The 24,438-nt window shown below is 36.3% G+C and overlaps 1 protein-coding gene and 1 long non-coding RNA gene across 7 annotated transcripts in view; both read right to left on the reverse strand.

Moving 5' to 3' along the window:
• The window catches only part of vegfc (vascular endothelial growth factor c), a 58,128-nt gene that overhangs the window by 29,595 nt on the left and 4,095 nt on the right, over window positions 1-24,438 (reverse strand). Inside the window, exons 2-3 of one of the 6 annotated variants that reach the window (XM_073928564.1) lie at window positions 7,055-7,212; window positions 6,594-6,663 (exon numbers count right to left, since the gene is read on the reverse strand). In XM_073928564.1, the coding sequence (XP_073784665.1) occupies window positions 6,594-6,663; window positions 7,055-7,212 (228 nt within the window). 6 annotated transcript variants of the gene reach the window in all.
• On the reverse strand, window positions 7,799-10,965 carry LOC141386131 (uncharacterized). The gene is made up of 2 exons (XR_012407270.1): window positions 8,570-10,965; window positions 7,799-8,427 (listed from the first exon to the last, which is right to left on the reverse strand). It is a non-coding gene; the product is annotated as an uncharacterized lncRNA (long non-coding RNA).

Here is a 24,438-nt window from a genome sequence, read left to right on the forward strand (position 1 = left end):
AATAGAAGAAAGGTCATATTTTCAGTGAAATCAGACTAATGCAGACTATCTGACGTAAATGTGAAATCGTAGGAAAGGTTACTTAATCTTTAAGGAGTGTGCTGGATGTCAAAATGAAATGTGGTCTGTCAATTATATCTGAATCGAGATTAATGAAAAGATTTATGTTTAAATGAGTTGTGCAACTGCGAGATTACACAGAGTTTCTCTGAAATCTTTGAGTGTTCAAACAACCACAACTAGAGTATGATCAAACAGACTGGTAAGGGGAAATGGGTAATGGGGAACTTGTGCTAGATAATTTGCAAGGCAGGCAAATACTGTTACACCAATAAATCACAACTTCCTCCAGCTATAGGGAAACATTCCTAAGAATGTATGTTGAATGAGCAATTAGAAGTAGTGGTAATGAGAATATGTAGCTAAAATATAGCACATACAGTTGAAGTCAGAATTAATAGCCCCCTGAATTATTAGCCCCCCCGTTTATTTTTCCCCCAATTTCTGTTCAACGGAGAAAAGATTTTTTAAAACACATTTTTAATCATAACAGTTTTAAAAACTCATTTCTAATAACTGATTTATTTTATCTTTGCCATGATGACAGTAAATAATATTTTACAAAAGATTTTTCAAGACACTTCTATTAATGCTTAAAATGACATTTAAAGGCTTAACCAGGTTAACTAGGTTAATTAGACAAAGTAGGGTAGTTAGGCAAGTTATTGTATAATGATGGTTTGTTCTGTAGACTATCGAAAAAAAAATATATAGCTTAAAGGGGTTAATAATTTTGACTTTAAAATGGTGTTTAAAAAATTAAAAGCAAAAAAAAAAATCTATTGTTCAAACTTTGAAAAAAAAAGCATAAACATAAATACACAATAAAAGCATCATACATCTGGTCCATATGACTTGTTTTGTATTCACAATTTTCTGATGCCACAAAATAGCTTTAAATGAGAAAAAGATTGACATTCACTCATTAACATTCTTAAAATTTAACTTTTAGAAAACTTTTATGGTTTCTTTCTTTTTGAAGGCTTTAGATGATAACTGTTATGGCACAGAAATGAATGTGGAAAGAAAGTCATAGAGACCTGGAACAACAAAAACTTAATCATAGATGACATAAATTTCACAGTTGGTCTTTTATGGTCTAGTCTACTCATCAAACTCTTATATTTACTGTTCTTTTTGGGACGAATAACGGTTGCAAAAGAAATCTGGATAATTCATAAACCAAAGCAGCAAATTCTTATAGCAGGACAAACAAACAAACTAGCTTCCAAAATTTCTGGAATGTTAAGCTTCCCGCTTTCAGCTCCTGTTAGATTAACTTATCACTCTCAAGACACACATACATTTGTTATGTCTGATGAGTAAGCAAATTATGGGATATTCCAGTCCTCTCGATTCCACAATACTTGACCGTTTCCTCTCTGTCAGATTCTAGACTCTTCTGCATTATATACATACATGTAAGTGTCATGCAGCCATTATTCATCTGCACATACATCTAAATATATTTAAGAGTTTACACTTAGTTGATGATTGTTTATAAAGCTTGTTTGGCATGCTGTTGTCCTGGGAGAGAGCCCTGAGCTCATAAGATCCTCGGCTAGGGCTCCCCCCCATTTGCAAGGCGAGAGGGGAGCTTGAGCTCAGATAGATCTTGAGAATTCCCCTACTTCAGAAGCTAATGAACTGATAGTGATGGCTCTTAAGAGATAACTACTTACTGAGAGCATGGTGCCGATTTGGTTTAGTTCATTCACTTAAGTTAAGTTTTTAGATGGATGGAGGAAACCGGGGAACCTGGGGGAAACCCACATGAGCACTGGGAGAATGTGTAAACTGCACAGAAACTTTGGCAGGCTTGGTAAGGACTAGAACCAGTGACATTCTTGCTGTAAGGCAACAGTGCTAACCACTGGGCCACCGTGCCACCCATCTAGGAAAGGAGGGGAATAGGGATGGAAGGGGAGATTTTTCAAAAGGAAGATGGCTGTTATATGGAATTTAGGGTATTTATAGTGGCTTAGGAATTGTCTGATTGGTGAATCATAAATTGAATAATAAAGGACCGGCTGCAAGCAATCATAAGCATGTGATCCTCTCGAAATTAGTTTATAAATGAACTTCACTTGCTACAAAATTAAAATACAGTATTGTGAAAATGTACTACATAAAAGAGGAATTAATCAAAACTACAAGGACAATCTTAGAGGGATTATTTTGGTGTTAGATCACTCCCAAATCTCACAATAGCCCCTTTCACACATACGCAATTTTCCGGAAAGGTTGTATGTGTGAACAGGCCCTTTTTGAAAATACCGGTAAATTCGTTCTGGCTATTTTCCGGAAAGAGAAGTTTTAACATTACCGATAATTTGCCGGAATTCTGTGCTGTGTGAATGCAGAAGGAAGATTGCCGGAAAGAGCGTGTGCACGTCTAGAACGTGCTGACGTGAGACACCTGCTTTAGCCAATCAGAACAGTCAGACGCATTCACGTGCGATTTATGAGAATAAAAGCCTTTGAATATTTTTCCAGACACCTTTAGCTGCTAGATGTTTGTCAGATAATGTTTCTATTTAATGCTAACTGTGTAAATAATTATCGATAAAATGTTTATGATAATCCGTTGTTTGTTTACCTTCAAGCTTTGCGTGTGCCCGTGAGCGCCCATAGCGCAAGCACACACACATATCATGAACATCTCGACATGCGAAAGTGTTTCTCTATGTTTTCATTAGAGTTGTACTCAATACTGATCCATCCGAAGAGTTTGTAATGTAGTCAAATGTTTACAAACACAAGCGCAGCCGTTTAAAGCTCATTTCTGGTGAATGATGTCAGAATTTACCGGTATTTTCGAATGGATGTGTGAATACTCTTTTCCGGGAAAAATTCCGTAACGTTCTCACCTGTGTGAACAGCGCTTTTTTGAATATACCGGTAAAGTCGTTCCGGAAATTTTCCGGATATTTACCGGTATCACTGTGTGAAAGGGACTAATGTTTGTCTAAATCCATAAGACATGTTCATCTTCTGAACACAAATGAAGATAGTATTATTGAAAGCTGAGATTTCTGTTCCTACACTCTTATCACCCCAAAAATGTCAAAAATATTAATAATTAAAATGAATCAAGTTTTCTGTGAAGCCCATTTAGCTGATTTAAAGCTGATTTACTTTTTTAAAAAGTTAAAATTTGGAAATATGCTTTCTTAATGTCAGAGAAAGAAAGAGATTTATTCTTGTGTGTCATGCAGTAGCCAATAAAGTTTGTTCTTGGCTGTAAATCAAAGCATGGTTCTAGCTTCTGGCTTTTTTGAATACGTGAATAAGCACCAACATTAAACCTGTTCATTGTACACTATAAGGCAATCATATACTTTTAAAAGACTTTGCTTAAATTACTTGATTTGTTATTTATTTTTTTTATTTTTGTGATTTAAAATATCATGCTTGCCGTAGAGGGACAGAAATCTTTATTTTGAAAAATGTACATTTATTTGTGTTCCAAAGATGAGTAAAAGCTCAAAAGATATGCAATAAACTAAGAGTGAGAAAACCAAGGCAGAATTTTCATTTTGGGGTTAAAAGCAACATTTTAAACAAGAATAATGGGAGGATTAACAGCCTAGCTTTCAACAACATACAGTATGCTGAATTGGTATAATGAAATCTAGACAAAAGCTTGGGAAAAACTCTTTCTCTTTGATGTTTGCAGAACTGCTTTTACCAGGACAAGTGATCCCAAAAGCTTCACATGCTCACTCTGTAAATGTGTCAGTCAACCAGTCTTGATGGAAAAGAAGAAAAAAATGTATTGCAGTATTAATAGTTTACATATGTAGCTGCAGGTGAGACATGGGTCAGATAAACCTGGATGTCTATTTAATCTCTCTCTTGATATTGTATTTATATCACATTGTGCATAATCGTAAATATCTTGTTAATCCTAATACTATTAATTAAAAATGCAACCATAAGATACAAAATTTCATGATCCACATCTTAATATTTCAGTCGCTTAGGTGTTTTAAGGTCTGTTTTGAAACGTCTATTTTGTAATTATTCTACATTTGTGCTAAAAGTAAATATCTTATTGATCTTAATACCATTGATATAAAATGCAATCATCTGATACATATTTTACTCTTGACCCAGTCGTTTCGTCAATGAATCCTGGAGCTTGTAATTTCATAATCCAAATCTTACTAAAATATTTTGAAATATCTTCACGTTGCATCTGCTGTTCAGGCTTTGTGCCCAGAATGGGAGTGTAGCGTCTCCGGCGCAGTAGCGTGGACATGGAGACCTTGACCTGCACGGGCTGCTCAACTGGTGGGAGGGCGTCATGGTTTAAATCACAAGAGGAGAACCCATTGCCTGTTAAGGTCAGCCCACCCAAAATAAGTGGGCAATTAAAGGTGGCCTACTTGCAAATAATTCACAGCCATGACCTCCCAACCAAACCCCTGCCTCATCCACATCTCTGTAAATCAAAGCTTAACAGATCATCTCTACACAGGGGAGCAGGCTTTAAAACAAAAGCAGACACTTTTATTCGAATAAGCTATAAATATATTCATTAAAGATTATTCAAGTTTACTACCTAAAGAAAGGACTAGATTTAAATAGATGTTAGGCAATAGTATCCACCAAAGCAAATAAATAAATAAGTGTTTGGATGTAATTTAGGAAAAAATACGACAAATACAGAAACAAATACAGACATGATAACCTGTATAATCTGTATATATTTATATGTATAGGTGTGTGTGTGTGTTTTATATTTTCCTTCATAACCTTGTATAATTTAAGCATATTTTCTTCTAATCTATTACATAACAATTCTGTAAAATAAAGAATATGTATTATATGGGACATTTTACCAGAAACTTACATTTTCACTCATAAGAAATGTGACCGAGCCTGACCTTTAACCTTGTCTTCCTCAAAAAAATTATGAAAGCAAGCATAAAATCATACAATTCAATGATAAAACACATCCTTGATCACTGCCAGTTTCTCCTCCATCAAATAATATCACTACCTATATAGGTATAGCCTTAAAGGTGTATTGAACGCGTTTTATCTCTTCTGACTTACAGAAACATGGGGACAATTGTAAAATAGTATTTATCTGTGGAATCTATTTATAATTTCATGTTTTTTAATCAACTGATGTGAATGATAACATCTTAGACTTGCTATTTCAAAGTTTTTTTTTTTTTTTAAATAACAGTTTTTAGAATAACAAAATTATTAAAGCTGTAGGTTCAATTTGGCTTAGGACAGGGACAATGACAGGGTTTGTAAATTTGTAAAGTGCTTTTAATAATAGTAAAAAAAAGAAAACCTGAGAACCAAAAGAATTCCATTACAGAACAACTCGCATAAATATACTTTGTCTATTTTAGACATTTTTTGTCATGAAATACTTTTTATTCACTGTATTTATGTTTTTTTGTTTTGTTTTGTTTTTTATCTGTGAATTGGGTAAGCTAAATTGTCCGTAGCATATGTGTGTGTGTGTGAATGAGTGCCTGGATGTTTCCCAGAGATGGGTTGCTGCTGGAAAGGCATCTGCTGCGTAAAAACTTGCTGGATAAGTTGGCGGTTCGTTCAGCTGTGGCGACCCCGTATTAATAAAGTGACTAAGCCGACAAGAAAATGAATGAATGAATGAATTTATGTTTTTATTTCATGTCCCACACCGTTTTTGGTAGAATGTCTCATATATGCATTACTAACAATTATTACAATTATACCATCCAAATCAAATGAACTTAGAAAGTATTTGAAATGCAAGTGTCTATTTTAATGTTTCAAAAACAACAACAAAAAACGAAGTTTAAAATGTCAATCAGCATAACAGATTTTTTAAACAGATTTTTAAAGACATCCATTCATTCATTTTCTCTTTATTAATCAGGGGTCGCCACAGCTGAATGAACCACCACCTTATCCAGCATATGTTTTACGCAGTGGGTGCCTGTCTAGCTGCAACCCATCACTGGGAAACACCCGTACATTCTTGCATTCACACACATACACTACGGACAATTTAGCTTAACTAATTTATCTAAAGCATATGTCTTTGGCTTCTATGGTCTTTGGAGGAAGCCCACGCCAACATGGGGAGAACATGCAAACTCCACACAGAAATGCCAACTGACCCAGCCGAGGCTTGAACCAGCGACTTTCTTGCTGTGAGGTGAAAGCGATACTCACTGCACCACCTTGCCGCCCTTTATAGCCATCTATATATTTATTTTATATTTTAATGTTTAATTTCATTTTAAAGAGTGTCAAATGATGATAAATGTTTGATAATCTTTTAATTACATGATATAGGATTCTTACATATGATTACAAAAAAAACTGCATTGCATTGAACAATTAATCATATAAACTTTTTTTAATTAATAGAATTTATAAAGAATTTTGAGGTCATTGCATTTACTTATAAAAAAAATATATAAATCAATATTTAAATACCAGTATTTAGATCAATATTCCTAATAACACTGCCCTTCAGATTTGTGGATGTGGATACATGAATGACTTTGACTCACCGTCTTGCTGATGTATGAAGTGCTGATGTTCCTGCACTGAAGCTCCTCACTGTTACAGCAGCCCCCACATCTGTAGACAGACACGCAGGGTGGTTTATAGAAGGTGTTTGTAGCCCCAAACTCTTTCCCCACATCTAAACAAACTTGGCGTGGCATGCACAGCGTCTTTCTCCACTCTATCTCAATACCTGGAGGAAGTGCAGCGAGACAGGAAGAAGAGAAACATTAAAAAAAAGGCCACCACTGAAATGCTTTACATGCTGTGTTCATAATCTGACACATTCTTGGCATTCTAAAGATCCTTTTTTGGGTATTGTCAAGCATCAAAATCTCTTGGCTGTCAGACAATAATGACAGAAAAATACTGCCAACACAATCTTTGGCGGTTCTAAATTAATAGTCACTCACTTTTCAAAAGTTCAAGATTGATGAAAGCAGCCGCAAAGGAGGCCTCCTCCGACCTTGTTTCTGTGGAGCTTGGTTCTCTGCGAAGTAAGCGCGACCCCATCTTGGAACGGCACTTCAGCATGATCCGGTAGGTAGGGTAAACTATCCTCATGAGTTCATCCACACTACCCGCTGAACGCAACTGCTCCACCAGGTCTGGCTCTGAATGCTCCTGCTGAGACACAGACAAGCAGGATAGAAACAGCCTCAGAATTCTGCAATCATGTGCCCCATACTAACATTGACACAGCTCTGTCACAATAAAAAATATATACAATTATTAAGTTGACGAACACATACCCACCACTGTGGTCACAAATGAATGACTCCTATTTAAAGGGGTAGTTCATGCAATCATTTACTCACCCTTGCATCGTTCCAAAACAATTTTTTTTTTTAAACTGTCCGGTCACACAATCAGAATGGCATTAAAAGTCACAGGAAACATAAATTACAGCACCACATTAGTTTAGAAAGAGAAGTTACACTTTTATTAAAAATAAAATCTGCATTCTTTTGTGAACTTTCTGCTGTTCAAAGGCTTCCATAAGGCCTTTATTGTTTTTTGTTTTGTTTTTACATTTAAGTGAATTAATTAAAAACTGCAATATTTAATCTAAATCTATACTAACTTTCATTGAATATGCACCAAGCCAGAGTTTCATTATTTTTTCTTCATAAAAAAAATCTGCAAGCACTGCATGGTCTCAACAAATATCCATGTACACAAAACCCCTAAAATGACTCAAAACAATGTATTTTTGTTGTACTAAAAAAATCTGTAAGCACTGTATTGTCTTAAGAAATATCAGTGTATACGCAAAACCGCTAAAACTACTCAAAACAATGCAGTAGACATGCCAGACCAGTATATGGTTCTGTAATTCTGCCACAGAGATACACTAAAAACAGAGCCGATGACAGGGCATTCTCATAAACTTCAAGTGCGAGTAGTCCACATTGGTAGTGGTTGTTGTTGTTGCATTGCAGTATATAGCGGTATTTGACTTGACACAAATGGGGTGATGACATAATTGTTTTACAAAATAAATAGATTTGTGATACATGATACATAAAAACAGAGAGACCTGGCTTAAAAAAATATCAGTTTCACTTTCCCAAAAAATCTACGGCAATTTCATTATTTATTTATTTACGTATACAGATTAATGTGTCTCCAGTTTAACAGGCTGCTAAAGTCTTCTTCTGTGACTAATATATTTGTTAAACATGAACAAATCTTTTCTTTGTGTAATTTGTTTCAGTTACCAAAAGTTTGGGTGACACTTTTTTTTTGTGTCATTGGTATACCTTTACATGAACTTGCTATAGAAATAACAATAAAATATATGTACATGCAATGACTCTAAGCCAGGGGTGCCTAAACCTGTGTCCTGCATAGTTTAGCTGAAAAACTTCCTACCAGGAAAAGCTTGATCAGCTTGGTTCAGATGTGTCTGATTGGGGTTGAAGCTAAACTTTGCAGTACACTGGCCCTCCAGGACCGGGTTTGGGCACCAATCCAAAACTTTACACAGCAATTAATTAACATAACATATTGATTAATTAACATAACAAAATTAAATGAAGTGTAAGCAACTTATATATAATAAAGCATTATTCCCAGATAACAACCATGGTGATCCAGTTACTTCGAATAATCTTGATCTTCAATGAATATGTTCACATATATTATATGTGGTTGTCTGTCACTAGTACGGCTCAGAACAATATTTTGTGTCTCATTACATGGCTACTTGCAACAAAGAATAAACATAAGCGAAATAAAGTACATGTGAGGAGGTTGTTTCCACACAATAAAGCCCTTCCGGCTGCTGATAAGCATGTTACGTTTTATTCTTTATTCCAAAGTACACCAGCTGGATGTATTTTATACCTTAATTAACATTTGTTAATTTTTCAATGACATTAACATCTCATAGAAAAGGAATCTGGTTTATCAACTTTAAACTTTATGTGAATTACAGTAAATTACAGTCGGCTCATGTCATTATTACAGAAAGAAGTCCTTTAGTTAATTATAAATGTCAAAACACAAATTTTTCATTTTGTCACAATGCATTTGCTCTTTAGGAATTGTCATAAAGGCACTGGTACAAACACAAGCATCATGCACAAAGCAACAGTATTTGACACCTATTGAAACTGTGTTGTGTTGTGTTGTGTTGTGTTGTACTTGTTTACCACCAATCTTCATTGTATGGACAAAAGTCCCACTCAGACTCAAAATATATTCTATGATGTCAAAAAGGAAATGGTGACTATCCTGTTACTGACACAATCAAAAGTAGAAATAAACTTATGTGCTTGGATATTCCAGCATATTGACTTCCCATTACAGTTAAGCATGCTATATTAGACATATCCCAGAGAGAAGAGAAATTACTTCTTTTGTTTTGCCATGTTCGTATTACTGGCATCAATTAAGTAAAACAGTTTGCACCCCAAGGTTACATAACCACAGCAAATCATACAGCTAAAATCTTAAATAAAAGCAACAAATATTAATTGAACTCCGGCATGTTGTCTTTAATCATGCAGACATCACAAAAATGTTTACTCATCACTTTTTTTTAACCCCTTCAGACCCTGCGTCCATTACAATGACATCACATGACATCCCATTTTTCTGAAATTTGGAAAATAATTCAGGTCTGAAGGGGTTAAATCAATCAGCTGATACAGCTAACAGCTGTATAAGTCAAAATGTGAGAAACTCAGCCATGCAAATAAAGGCTCACATGAATTACTGTAACTGTCAGACTTCAATGGTCTCTTGTGACCAAGTCAATTGACATATTGCTTACTCAGTAAGCTGATGGATGTGACCCAGAGTTGCCTGTAACGATGGAGCCATGTCTGTCTCAATCAAACCCCCAAGTCTTGACCTTCCCCCATTTCCAGCAGAATAAAAGTTTGCAAGAAACACCAACAGCATCTGACAACAGCCTTAAGTCCCTGATGGAAAAAGATACTGCTGTCTGGGAAATTCCAGGAATTATGCCCAGTTTACCCACATAGCTGATCATAGCTGTTGATAAAAAAACCCTCCTCCCACTTGCGGAGGTGTTAAGAAGTGATAATAATACAACTTGGGCCTCTTGTTTCCTCTTTAAGAAGGCCAGTCTTTGGTGATTCTTCGCTTTGTATCACCTTTGACATGATTAAACATTCTATTTTAAGGTCAAAATATCATTAGGCAAATAACCAAGTTACCAAGAGAGAATTTATAAGTACAATATTTTCTAGGGCTCCCTACTCTCATTTTTCCTTTAAACAAACAACTTTATTTTATTAAAAAAGTGGTGGTCCACTACGATTTCATATTTTAAACTTTAGTTTTTCTGTGATGTAGCTGTGTAAACATAAACAACATCTTTGAATGTAGGACACTCAAAATTCAATGCAAAGGAGTTTTTACGGAGTTAGATTAGCAAAGCATTGAACAAAGTTTGAGGACTACAAAAAAATGCAACTGGGTTAATGATGTTATAAACCCTTCAAGTTACGTAGGAAACGTGCAGTGATGGGGCGTGGCCACAGAGGCACTGTAATATTACAGCAGAGAAAACCCCATTTTATTTATCTCATTTCCGCTTTTTCGCCCTAGCTCACTATGGCTAGGGAGGCGAGCGCGAGTATTTACAAAGCTCCAATTACTTAACGCAGAAACTGGGCACAATTTCACTGCGTGTGTGTTCTCTGGACAGTCTTTCAATGACACTTACAGCAAAAGTCCTATTTCACTGCGATTGAGAGAATGAAAGGAAACTTCATTTCTCTCTTTCTCACTGTGCCCATTTGACTGCTGGCGGGACTTTTCCTCTCCTCTCAGCTGTTACAGTGATACTTCTGGATTCAGACATGAGCTCATGTCTGCAGAGTTTTCTCCACCTTGTCTATCATGAATTAGCTGTGATTGATGCTGCCGTTTTTCCATGTTACTCATCTGTGAACAACACCAACACGTAAGAGCCAATCGCAGCCCTTTCTGTTGAGCGTGCGATTAATTAAATTGGTGTAAGAAGGAACTTGCTAGACAAAGAACAGAAAGACAGCGGGATTTTTATATTTGTTTATTTGCTATAAACGCTCATGTTGTTTAAAGGTACAGTTTATATATATATATATACATGTGTGTGTTTGTATTAAAGGATAAAATTGTATTTTAAGTAGTATATAAATATAAATATATTTATACATTTTAACACAAGAATTGCTGTGCTGTGAAGAAAATACAAAGCTGTGTATGGAAAGCATTGTCAATGCACCGTGATGCACCGAGATATCACATTGAACCGAATCGTTGGCATGATAATTGTAACTGAACCGAACCGTGAGACCAGTGTAGGTTCACACTAGGGCTGCACGATATTGGAAAAAATTGTCATTGCAATATTTTTTTTCCCTGCGATATATATTGCAATATATAAATATATATATACTTAAGATTAACTTTTGCACACATTACATACAGTATCACTGTTTTATCTGCTGCACCACTGACTGTAAAATTCTCCCACAAAGAACTGGAGCAAGTTTTTTTTTTTTTTGGCTGGTGGAGGACCAAGAATGACTCAGCAGCAGCCTCACTCATCTATTTGGGTGCCTAAAAGTTAATAAGTGACGGCCATAGATGTATATATCTATGAGTGATGGGAAGCAATGCTAAGGTTAACTAGCTTAGCATATATCTTGCTGTCTGCAAGTACCATAAAACTCCTATAAGTGCATACAATTCGACACAACTACACAAGCATCGTTTTAACCTTTATAACCGAACGTTAACGTTACTCTGTCAACAGTCTATTGTCTTAATTACCGCGCTAACAGAACTAACTTACGTAAGCAGAGAGCAACAGATTGCAGACGTCAATAATGCAGCGTAATGGAATAATATACCGATTAAACTCCGCTTTAAGTACGCTACAAGTTTATAAACTGCCTCTGGAACCCAGTTCATATACAAAAATAGTAATGCAGTTAAGTAATTTTCGCTCTGTCAAGCTCTTCTCTGTTGCTGTGTGCAACTGTGTGCGACTCACTCACTCACGCGGGCATGCACTGCGGTCTCATGAGGAAACACAGCTTTTTGATATAATATTTGTTTGAAATAAGTATTGGTAAAAACCCGCTATTCGTGCTTTTCCGAATACCGTATTCAGGTTCGGCTCAACCCATATATATATATTTAGGGTGTCACGATCCTCCAAATCCTCGATTTGATTACATTTTCGTCTCTAAAGGCACGATTCGATTTTCGATTATAAATAATTAATTAATTAATTAATGACCAATTAATTATTTGTAGCCTACAGTTTAAACTACCTGACCTGCATGGTCTTTGTTTTACCCATAAACAAATCATACAGTAAATAAATAAAGGCAAGATACACACATAATTACCACCTGTCAATCACTTTTTCTGCAGGACTCGTGAATAGGCCGTGATCTGTGTCGTTATAATGGCGTCGGTAAAAAAGACGCAAACCAACAGAAACCAGCCAACAGTATCTGAGGTGTGCGCTAAAATGACTAAGTACAAGTGAGTGAAAGATTGAAGCAGTCCTCTGACTGCCTGGACCTGCTGTCTCGAGCGCAAGGCTGTGTCTGTGTGGTCACGTGATGTGCATTTTCAGAGGTAGAGAGGAAGGAGGGCTGCTCAGAAATGCTACACGCCACTGTGGATGTTCAATCGTTGTCGTTCTAAAATGCCATTTAAAAACAAAGACAGTGTAAACAGGACCTGATTGTTTACTTTTCGCGAGCGGATTTGCAACGGGGACGGGAAGAGGATCGCGATGCCGGTGTTGTCTATCGGACGAACCGTATGTAATACGTACATAGCAGAACTTGCAAAACTGTGTTTTTTTTTGTCAACAACACGAACGTTGTCAACATAACTCACTGGAAATCCAAAATGCTTACACACCGGCGACTTCATTGAAAGAGGAGAGGGTTTAAGTTCTGTCGACGGGTCTCCTGCTTCTGCAGTTTAACAAGCACTTCAACAAGCCTGTTTTTTTCCCGCTTGGCAAGCCAAGCTGATGTGACATGGGGGCGTGGCAGCATCGACGATTCTATTTTTTGATTCGATAATCGAAATTGAGCATAAATTTCAAATATATATATATATAGATATAATTATTTTTATATATTTTTTTTGCTTTGCAAAAAAGCAAACCTCCTGCGATGTGACTATCGCGGATGCGCACATCACGATTTCGATGCTGAAACGATGTATCGTGCAGCCCTAGTTCACACCTCAAGTTTCTAGCGTTTACTATATGTTGTAGCAAGGATGTAAGCAAAGGCAAAGCACATGCTAGTAGAGGCGTGAAGTGGAGCCGATCCGCGAATCACAGCACATTGTTGGCTGACCAATCAGAGCCCATTAAGGATGGGCTTTCTGAGGTTTTCATGTTAGCTGAGTAGCAGTATAAAATTGAAGTAAGATATGTAAAAAATAGCTTGATTTTATTTTTACAAATGAAACACAAGCACACATTGTTTTCCCCCTCATAAACACATTTAAGCCTTAAAAATATTATAAGCATAAAGTATAAACTTGAAGGTCCTTTTTCATGAAGTGGACACTTTGCTATGCCAGTATCCCACCCTCAACAATGATAATGTAACTATTTATGTGAAATATGAGTCTCAATCTGCATAGTTCTAAATGTTATCATTAAACCTGTGACATAGTAGCTGAACAAGATTCCCACATGGTTACCTGCAAACATTTAGCTGTACCGCACAATGAGGAAAATGGCTCTATAATCGTGGAAAAAGGAAAAATATAATCCTTGTAGGAAATGACCACTTCTCCCTGCTTTGACTCCCTTCTGTTTATTCAGGAAACTTAAATACCACAAAAAGAGCATGAACAAGACTATTGTATGTGGCCTCTTCCATGTCTTTGTTTACAGTGATTCCTGAGATAACACACTAGTCTGTTTCCTACCAGAAACAATGGAGACTGAGAAAATGATGTGTGGTGCACAGCATACAGACACATTCACACGTGAGTCAGTCCCAAACTTCAGGTTTGGTAATTGTAAAAACACAGATACAATGCCCTATTTTTATGATTCAGTAGCAACTAAAAAAAGAGACTGATGTGAAAAGAATGAAATGGGAACCATGAAGTCTGACCCAAAAATGCCATTCAATGTTTTACTTTTGTAATACAGTAACTTGGAAAAGTATTAAGTGATAAAAATTTGCTGGTAATTTACTTACTATCAGGCAACCAAAGATGTCAGTGATTTTTATTTTACTTCATTAGAAAATGAAAGAAGAATTTTAACTGAAACTGTGATCTGATTTTTATAAAATACAATTCCAAATTAATACCAATAGCTCCTGATAGTACATTGAGGTATTACAGTACAAAAAAAAAAAAAAAAACAGTCACTCTGTATAGGACACTTTCAATTCATAGCTTCAGTTTGAGTGTGTTCACGACAGTCTGGAGCGCAAGATCCCTGTTGCATAATGATATATGTGTGTGCACACGTGAGCTGATGCTGTGTGTTTATAAATTCCTTTTGTTGTACTGTTCATTCTTGTGCTTTTTCTGGATGCTGCAACTACGGTGGCTCAGTAGTGCACAATGCAGCAAAATTTAAGACAGCAAACATAGACTCACAACACAACAACATAAGCTTACAACACGGAAATAAGATTACGACACAACAACAAAATCAATAACACTAAAAAGCACATAAGCTCACAACATAAAAAAACCTATGCCACAACACAATGGAATTCTACCAACCACTTGGGGCCAGTGAAATGCTGATTACTTTGAGACCGACAGCACAAAAAATTCTCACAATTCAGCAAGTGATTGATCTTAATATGTTTCATCTGCATTCCGTTTTTCACTGTCAATAGTTTCTGGTACTTGGATAATTTTTTACGTGATCAGATGCGTTTCAAAGAGATGCTGTTACCAAAGCATCTTCAATTCATGTGATCTAAAAAGGAGTGAGAATTATATTAGATATATATTACAATAGATATTAGGATAAAGGTTATTAGGAAAGATATTAAGATATCCATATTGGTTTTATAAAAATAACTAATTGTGTTTTAAATGAGCATAAACACTCATCAAAAGACTCATTATAGATATGTGCATTGTGTCTAAAAGTTTTGTGTTGGGAGTTTATGTTTGCTTATTAATGTTATTTTGTTGTGAACCTTTTAATGTTATGTTATGGAGTATTTGTGAGCTTATGTCGTTGTTATGTTTACTTTTTTAATTCATTGCATTGTGCAATACTGGGTCACCATATGCAACCAACATAAAACTGACTTTACAGATTCTAATTTGGTATATGTTAATATGCATCAGAAATTTTCTGATTTTTTTCATAGACCGGTTTTCATCACTCTTCATCAGAAGCCACGGCTATTAATTTTGTGGTATCATTTTATATTGATGGTCCCTTTATAAGATTTTGTTCATCAAATTAAATCAAAATAAATCATCAAAATAAAGTCGTTCCAAATTAGTTTCACCTGTATACAAAGAATAGGAGGATAAACATTTTCAAGATAAATTGTGGTTTGGAAAAGTCAAGGTTTTAAAACTGCCAAAATTTTCTGCTATACTGCTCCTACAGTATATGTACGTTTTTTTTTTGTTATGTTTTTTTTTAGGTGGTTTTTGAAATTAATGAAGACAGCAGAGGTCAATGATTATTTTGAATTATTTAGCCTGACATGTTTACTGTTCCAAAATACTTTAAATGTTTCTCAAAATAAAATACAATGTGCTCAAAGGGTGAAAGTTTTTTTGTTTTTTACCCAGACATTTAAAAGGAATATACTTTAAAGCATTAATTACAATACCGTGAAACAGTGATGTTTTTAATCCAAGATTATCATACTGTCAGAATCTTATGGACACTATTTACTGATTAATTTCCAGAATGCACATCAAAAAAGTAATGTCATTTTTGTTTTAACAGATCATGTGATAACGTTGCAGTGTGATGGCATTGATGGACAAACCAGTGGATTGACTATATTTCATAACATCAAACATGTTCTTTTGGTGATACTAAAATTCCTTATCCAACATTCATCATCAAAGTGTTTCAGTATTATTACCACCCGAAATGTTGAGTTTCTCAAAAAAATATATATAAATAAATAAAACTTCCAAAACTCCAGAAAAGTGGCCCCCAAAATCCACCACACTTTGTCTTCTGAGGCTCAAGTAATTCATTAGAATAATAAAGGCCCAATGTGGTTTCTCCTACCACAGCAAATTAAATTTTTCCTTTTGATATTTGATGCCAGTTTATCAGTTTATCGTTTAGTTCTCATTAACTCATTGAATGGAAACAGTGCTTTATTCACAAATGTTTTATGTAATATTCAAGTTTTACGCATAAATCTAATTTACATTTTTTGGATGGAAACATAGCTATTGACTTTCATTTTATGAATTGCCAACCAAGTAAAAATCATCTTACACGTTGAATTAAAGGAAAACAGTCACCTTGAATGGCCTGAGTGAGTATAAGTAAAAGCAAGTTTTAGATTTTTAGGTGAACTGTCTCTTTAAATGAATGCATGTCTAATTTCATATGAAGATTAAATACACATTGTGTCCAAGTTTTTAATGGAAAGAAAGTAAAGAGTACAGCCAATTAATCAAGTTTAAGAGTGAATGGCCTCAATACAAGATTGCATTTGGCGCTAAAGAACAGTGATTCATGTGAAGTGATGAAATGATGATAGACCTGATGATAGATGCATACAACACCAGTGGCCAGACATGAGCAGCATTGTGCCGTAAACCAATAAAAACAAACACTTCCTTTCTAATGCTAGAAAGTATGTCTCATTGAATGAATCACAATAGAAAGCATCTGGGATTAACACTTAGGACCGAATGCCGTGTCCACTGCGACAAAAACAAAATTTGATGCCATGCACGCAAAGGATCCTAATAATGAATAAGACCACATCATGACTGGCAAATATTTTAAAGTTCAAACTTGAGTCAACAATTTGGTGCCAATTATAAAATGTGTATCATTAGACACACAGCAGACACCCCGAAGCAACACAAGGTCTCTCGACAGCTTAGTGTTTCCTGAAGCAAACCACAAAACTGACACAATGACAAAAACAACTAGATCCTTTTTTGGCAATGAGGTTAGCGTTTATCCCTTTAGCTGATACCAGCATCCGGAGCTATTTTGGATGAGGTTTCTGGAAGGCACCCTCACTGAAGGAATTCCTTTAGTCTGAGTCAAAATGCCTCATATTTATGCCAGGTTTATACAGTTTCATTTCCATTACAGTCACCCCAGACTCCTACACTAAAGTCTAATCAAAACATCAGGCTTCATAAATTCATGGTTTGTAAGTTCACATTTTTATATACCCCATAAACAGACAAACAGATCACTATTAGTTACATGACAATATAATAAAAAATATAAAGTGGAAATTTAAAGTGTGATGAAATCGATAATATAATTAAATGATTTCTGTTATCTAATTTACTGTAGAAACTTCACATCAAAGCTAACCGGTCAACGACAAAATCAATTATTGATTTTTAATGATTCTAAAATGATTAAATATCTATACTGGACAATTGTAATTAAGAAATAACCAACAATTATAATCATAAAGCTGAAGGCCTGAGACAACTGGTATAAACAAGTTTAAAATACTGCTGAAATGCACAGACAGTTTAAAATGTTAAAATTTGATTTCTTTGAATGCCAACTTGACAATTCAGCCAACCACAAGACCTCACATCTGCTGAGATTTTTCTTTTTTCCTTCCTTCCTAAAAATATGATCATGCCTTGATTTTTATTTATTTCATTAGGAAAGTAAGGTCTGACTTTGCTTAGACAAAAGTCTTGTCACTTAACAGAAATAATGTAGAGAATAGAATATAAAGTCATGGTGCAGTGGAAAAAGAATTAATATTGTAACATGACTCCCATAAGCTTGGAAGACTGCATCCATACTTCTCTGCAATGACTCAAATAACTCAAATTAATAGTCATCTGGAATGGCAAAGAAAGTGTTCTTGCAGGACTTTCAGAGTTTTTCAAGATTCTTTGCATTCATCGTCAATGCCTCTTCCTTCGTCTTACCCCAGACATGCTCAATAATGTTCATGTCTGGTGACCAGGCTGGCCAATCCTGGAGCACCTTGACCCTCTTTGCTTTCAGGAACTTTCATGTGGAGGCTGAGGTATGAAAAAGAGCGCTATCCTGCTGAAGAATTTGCCCTCTCCTGTGGTTTGTAGTGTAATGGGCAGCGCAAATGTCTTGATACCCCCAGGCTGTTGATGCTGTCATCCACTCTGCAGATCTCTTGCATGCCCCCATACGTAACGTAACTCCAAATCATGGTTTGTCCCTCACCAAACTTGACTGATTTCTGTGATAATCTTGGATCCATGTGGGTTCCAATAGGTCTTCTGCAGTATTTGTGGTGATTGGGATGCAGTTCAACAGATCATACATCAGAAAAATCTATCTTCTGCCACTTTTCCAGATAATCAACCATACAAGTTATTATTTGTTGCTCTTACAACTGGGATCGACAACAAGGAACAAGGGCAGGTTGCATTTGCTGTCTGTAGTAAATATTTCACACTGGCAGTTCCACAGACACAACAACTGGGTCACAAAGAATTCATTATGCACATGTACTTTTGCACTAGTATATAAACTTCATAAGGTAATTCTTAATTAAAGAGTCTGAAAGCTCAAAAAGGTTGCGACAATTGTGTATGTTCTGACCAACATTTTTAAATAGTGTAGCACCCAGGTTTTTAAAGTGCACTTTTGAGGGGAATTTTCTGTATGAACACATTATTTGGACTATATATGCAAAAACATGCATAGTACATAAGTACACAATTGAGTCACACCTCATCATTAATTCATTCATTTTCTTTTCGGCTTAGTTCCTTTATTTCTCACACTCTAGCACACACACTCACATACACTGTGGCCAATTTAGTTTATTCAATGCACCTGTACCGCATGTCTTTAAACTGTGGGTGAAACTGAAGCACCCGGAGAAAACCCACGCGAACACAGGGAGAACATGCAAACTCCACACAGAAATGCCAACTGACCCAGCCGGGGCTCGAACCAGCGACCTTCTTGCTGTTATTGTGCTACCCACTGCGCCACCGTGCTGCCCACAACTCATCATATCTCAAAAAAGAAAAAAAGAAAAATTCACTGCTACTTGCGTGATATTGCTCATATATAATTTTTGTGTGATATTGCATTTATACAACAGATTGACGACATAATTGTGTATATAAAAACAAAATCAAACATGTATTCATAAATCAATATATATTATGAAAAAATATATATGGTTCACACTCATTCACACTAGCAGCGACTTTGTAGCTGCCTGTCCCTCTGAGTGGCGACTGATGTCGATAGTGGGCGTTTCCACCATGGGGTTGCTTAGGTAACGTTAATGATGTTGTTCACAGAGAGCGAATGAGTTTACGTGCCACTGAAAGTAAACATTGTTTAGAGAAAACACTAATTATAAATGGAATCAGTACATAAAATGCCTATTTACAAAGAGGATCAAAAAAAAAGTTTGTTCTCGGTAAATGCGGCTATTTATCTCCTGCAAACGCAGATCTGTGTGGGCCTACAGCATGGAAAATACAACCAGCAGGAGCTGGGAGAGGATCACGTAGGTTCTACTGATGCTCGTATTGGCTGTCACTCAAAGTTGCTCTTCATTTGCATGAAGTTGAAGGATTCTCAACTTTGTTGTGTGGTACGACACGCCCACCTGGCCGCCAATGGTTGCTCGCTCTCCATTGAAATGAATGGTCCCTTGTCACTTTGCCGCTGAGAGTCACTCATTGTGTGAACGCAGCTTTAGTTAGTAAACTCGCTTGCTCTCATTGGCTATTTTTTCATTCGGAGGATTCACCCCTATGGACAAATACATTCAAAGGGTTTGACAGCTTAGAAAGAAAGGATTAGAGCATAGGGACAACTTCCCTGCGCAAAGAATCATGGTGGCCTGAAGTGTCCATCAGTTGTACCCTTTGAAATCCTTTATTCTAAAGGGCCCTTCAAAGTGGCCCGTTTTAGGCACCTCAGTTCAAAGGTACATCTCAATACCCCATCCGAGATCAATATGTCCTGTTAGAAATGCATTGCAAGTGTTGCTATAGCATTAGGTGTCATAGTGACACTACAGAAATAAGTATAATCTTTTTTCCACTTTTTTTTCAGGCCTCTTCCTCAATTGTTGTAGTGTGCAAATTGGCATAGAAATCTTCGGCCAGATTAACCAGATTGCTTCTGCACACTTAGAATAGGTTATTAATCAAAGACAAAGTCAAAGCTATTATTGCACTACTTTCAACACAAGGGAAAAGGCCAAATCCGGTCACTGGGGAGCATTACAGACATCATCACAGAGCATCATACTTGCTCACTGAACTCAGGTGGAACATGGACACTCTAATAGTGCTGCATATGCACAAGAACACATGTTGCATCTGTTTCAGACATACCTTTCATCCCAAGTATTGGACTCCAGAGAGCAGGCTTGCGGATAGTATTGAGCTCACTGAACTTGAATGATGTGGTTGAAGACTGCTGAGGGCATGTCTGGGGCTACATTTACTGACACCCAGGAGAAGAGGAAGAGGATCTAAGATATCATTAACCCTCTAATGATCTCTTAGAAACCCTAGAACTGGCTGCAAGCTTTGAGCCTTTGACCTAGGGGAGAGCCAATTCCTTGGAGAATAAGTCTGGCCGCAAGTCTGAAGAAGTAACTGAGACCCTTTTTTGGCATTCAGTCTTTCCACATTTCAGACAGACAATCCTAATCTGTCTCGTTTTCTTGAAGCAATTGAGATGTTCCCCAAGGTAGAGGACTCCACTACGAAGCTCATGAATGCAATATTACAGCCTCTCATATGATTCTAAACCATCGCTGGAATCAGTACACACATTCATGCACATATGCGTCCACTCTTGAGAGCAGATCATCCGCATGGAAATTATTTTTCCAGTCCAAAGCCTGCTAGATCTATTAAAATGAGCTAGCAGCATTGGATACAACACAGAGCAGGTAATAAGAGAGGACAATGCCTGAATAAGTACATTTATCAACCAGCAAATTTGTGCACCTCAATGTGCTTAATTAATTTAACTTGTTTCATATCAATGAAACTTCATATCTGATTTGTTTTTGCTACTCGGACACAATCTGCATTGTATAAAATGATATAGAAATACAATGACTTGAATAAACATCGTTTCTAAAAGCAATTTGAAATATAAACACCTATTTTGCCTTGGGTTGCACTGCAAGTTTTGTGCTATCGCCAAGTACATCAACACTAACTGAAAAAAGGCTACATTTGATAGAAGTGATATCAGTTTTCTCTGAATCTCCGCCAAAATTAAAAGCGGTTTCTGGGGCAGGGCCACTCATTAGATTATGGAAGCAAACTATTTGTTTTTGCAAAATATTTCAAAAACCATGCAATTATAATTCGTGCACAATAAGACCAGCAATGTGCATTAAGAAAATAAACAGGGTATATTTTGATTTCCTCCTGACTTTAAAAATAATCCACAGATTGGTCACAAAAGAACCTCGCTTCCTTTTTGAGAAAGACTTGCTTTCTTGATCTGATCCGTTTCACGTGTTGAGGCGGGCGTGTGTCAGGATGCAATTACTGTGCACTTCTGACGTGTACTTGGTTAAGGTTTCTGTGGTGCAATAAAGCTATTAGCCTGGAGGGTTGCCCACTACTCAATAAGACCACAGGGATATTAGTTCTAATGTTCTGTAACCCAATTCTTCAGCTCTCCAAATCATAATAGAGCTCTACACAAAATCCCAATGAAACTCCCTGTAGGCACATAAAAAAAAACTATGCCAATACAGTGGGGGTAGGGGAGACATGGTTCTTGTTTTGGCATACTTAAAGCATTATATGAAGCAAATATCCTGCCTGGACAGAAACTGTCAAGAGTGACATTAGTAAGGTTCAAGCAGCATCCACTCTGCAAGTGTTCATTCATAAGTCTTGGCATGTGAATTGCACATCTCTTTTAAAGTCTTAAGAAAGCTTAAAGGATTAGTTTAGCAAAAAACGAATACTCTATCATCATTTGCTATGTCATTCCAAACAAGTTTGACTTTCTTTTCTGTGTGATTTATTTTCCTAGCTTTGCAATTTCTGCTCATAACCGCATTTCACTGAATGGAAAAGAGCAGCTCAGACATAGAGTTAAAATATGTGTGTTTTCTGTATTCCACACAAGAAGGAATGCAATTTCAGAACTCAGAGAAAATACCAAGAAATTATATTTACAATATTAAGAGTGACACACAAAACAATACAAAATGCAAAGGACTACACATTTTGTTTTGTATAATATAGCAAAACGGGCGACGCATTGGAACAGTAGATAGTGCTTTTGTTTTGAAGGTCGCATTTTCGAGCCTCGTCTTGGTCAGTTGGCTTTTTTGTGTGGAGTTTGCATGTTCTCCCTGCATTCGCGTGGGTTTCCTTCGGGTGCTCCAGTTTCCCATACAGTCCAAATACATGCAGTATATGAATTGGGTAAGCTAAATTGTCTGTAGTGTACGAGTGTGAATGAGTGTGTATGGATGTTTCCCAGAGATGGGTTGCAGCTGGAAGGGCATCCCCTGCTTAAAACATATGCTGGATAAATTGGGAATTCATTCCGCTGTGGCGACTCCAGATTAATAAAGGGACTAAGCCGAAAAGAAAATTAATTAATGAATATTGCAAAACTATGATTATTCTGTAAATCAATGCACTACTCTCTTGCATGACCATTATGTTCAATAATACCCTGATTTCATAAAAAGAATTACATTTTAGTGCTCCATTTTCTAGGTCTCCAAGACAACATGCATTTATGGATGGTTTTATAAACTATTAAAAAGGGCAGTCGATGTTCTACACCACTGTACATTTTTTTTAATAGGATCATCATGGCCTACATGTGCACTACCTTTTCATTTCTCTTTCACGCTGACTTTATTAACGGGTCAGTACACAAAACCCATTTTATCCTTCAGAGCAGTGATTCTAGGGGCTTAGAAAGATTTCAATTTCCTTTGTAACTTTCTAAATCTTTGTTAATCTCTAAGTCTTTGCCACACTGCAAGTCTTGACTTCTCATTATGTTTGTACAAATGATTTCATATCCACTGGAGGGTGAAATTTCTTGCTTCTGTGGTATTTTAGAGAGTGCTAATTACTTCAGTTTTGTCAAATGTCCAATCTTAATGTATTTTATAAACAATAAGAAAATCTACAATTTTGAAAAGTTTCTTCATTAATGCACCCTGAAATTTTCATTAAAAGAAGACAAGCTAGTTGGTTAGGGTTTTCAAATCCACACTCTACTGTTCCCCTCCTTTTATGGCTTAAAATAAATCACTGGTGGGGAGTTTTACAATATTAATGATAATGTTACATTATACCTTGTATAATGACTAAAAAGAAATACATTTCTGATTTACTGTCAATAAAAGTGTATGTAAAGCTTAAAGATGGGACTCTGGGGATACATAAGACAAAAAATGAGAAATACTACTTAACAGTCTATTACCAAGGGTCTGGTCTCCATACTTGAGCAGTTTACACTCCCAGAGTGGCCACACACTATAATGTGAGTGATAAGAAAGTTCCTAGAAGAAGGCAGTTAAAATAAGTCTACTCATTTTTGTGATTTGGAATTTTCTACTCTAACACACTTTAGTGTATCTTCTTGCAGGGACAATTTGCAAAAGGGGTCTTGGATCTGGAAAAAAACTGTAAAAGACCACTGAAAGTCCCCCAGCTGTTTCAGGCACACTGCTGGGCCACAGTCAGAGCTGAATTCCTCTGTTAAAGGGGACTGAGATCCACAACCAGTTTATAGACAAAGCAGAAGACATAAATGATAAGATTATTACAAATTCACCACAGATTACAGAAATAACTGACAGAAATTTTTAATCAAAAGCATCTCTGTGCTAGTCTATCTGTCCATGAGAGTAAGTGTTGTTGCATTTGGTTCACAAACCCTTATTTTCATAATTCCACCTGACAACCCCAATATCACCAACTGGTGGACCTTATGGATGTCATGGAACATTGTTAATTTTCTCATATCAAGCACTGACTGCCATCCACACTGACACGCTATATATGATAAAACTTTGATTGATTGTTCTCCAACACCTATTGTTTAAAAATCACCATGACACACAACATCTAATGGACACCCCTGCCAAAATCGAACTGATGTTGTTTGATCCTGTAATTAAAGTGTTCACTAATATATCAATA

Source organism: Danio rerio, chromosome 1 (genome assembly GCF_049306965.1).
Source record: "Danio rerio strain Tuebingen ecotype United States chromosome 1, GRCz12tu, whole genome shotgun sequence".
NCBI classification, from domain to species: domain Eukaryota; kingdom Metazoa; phylum Chordata; class Actinopteri; order Cypriniformes; family Danionidae; genus Danio; species Danio rerio.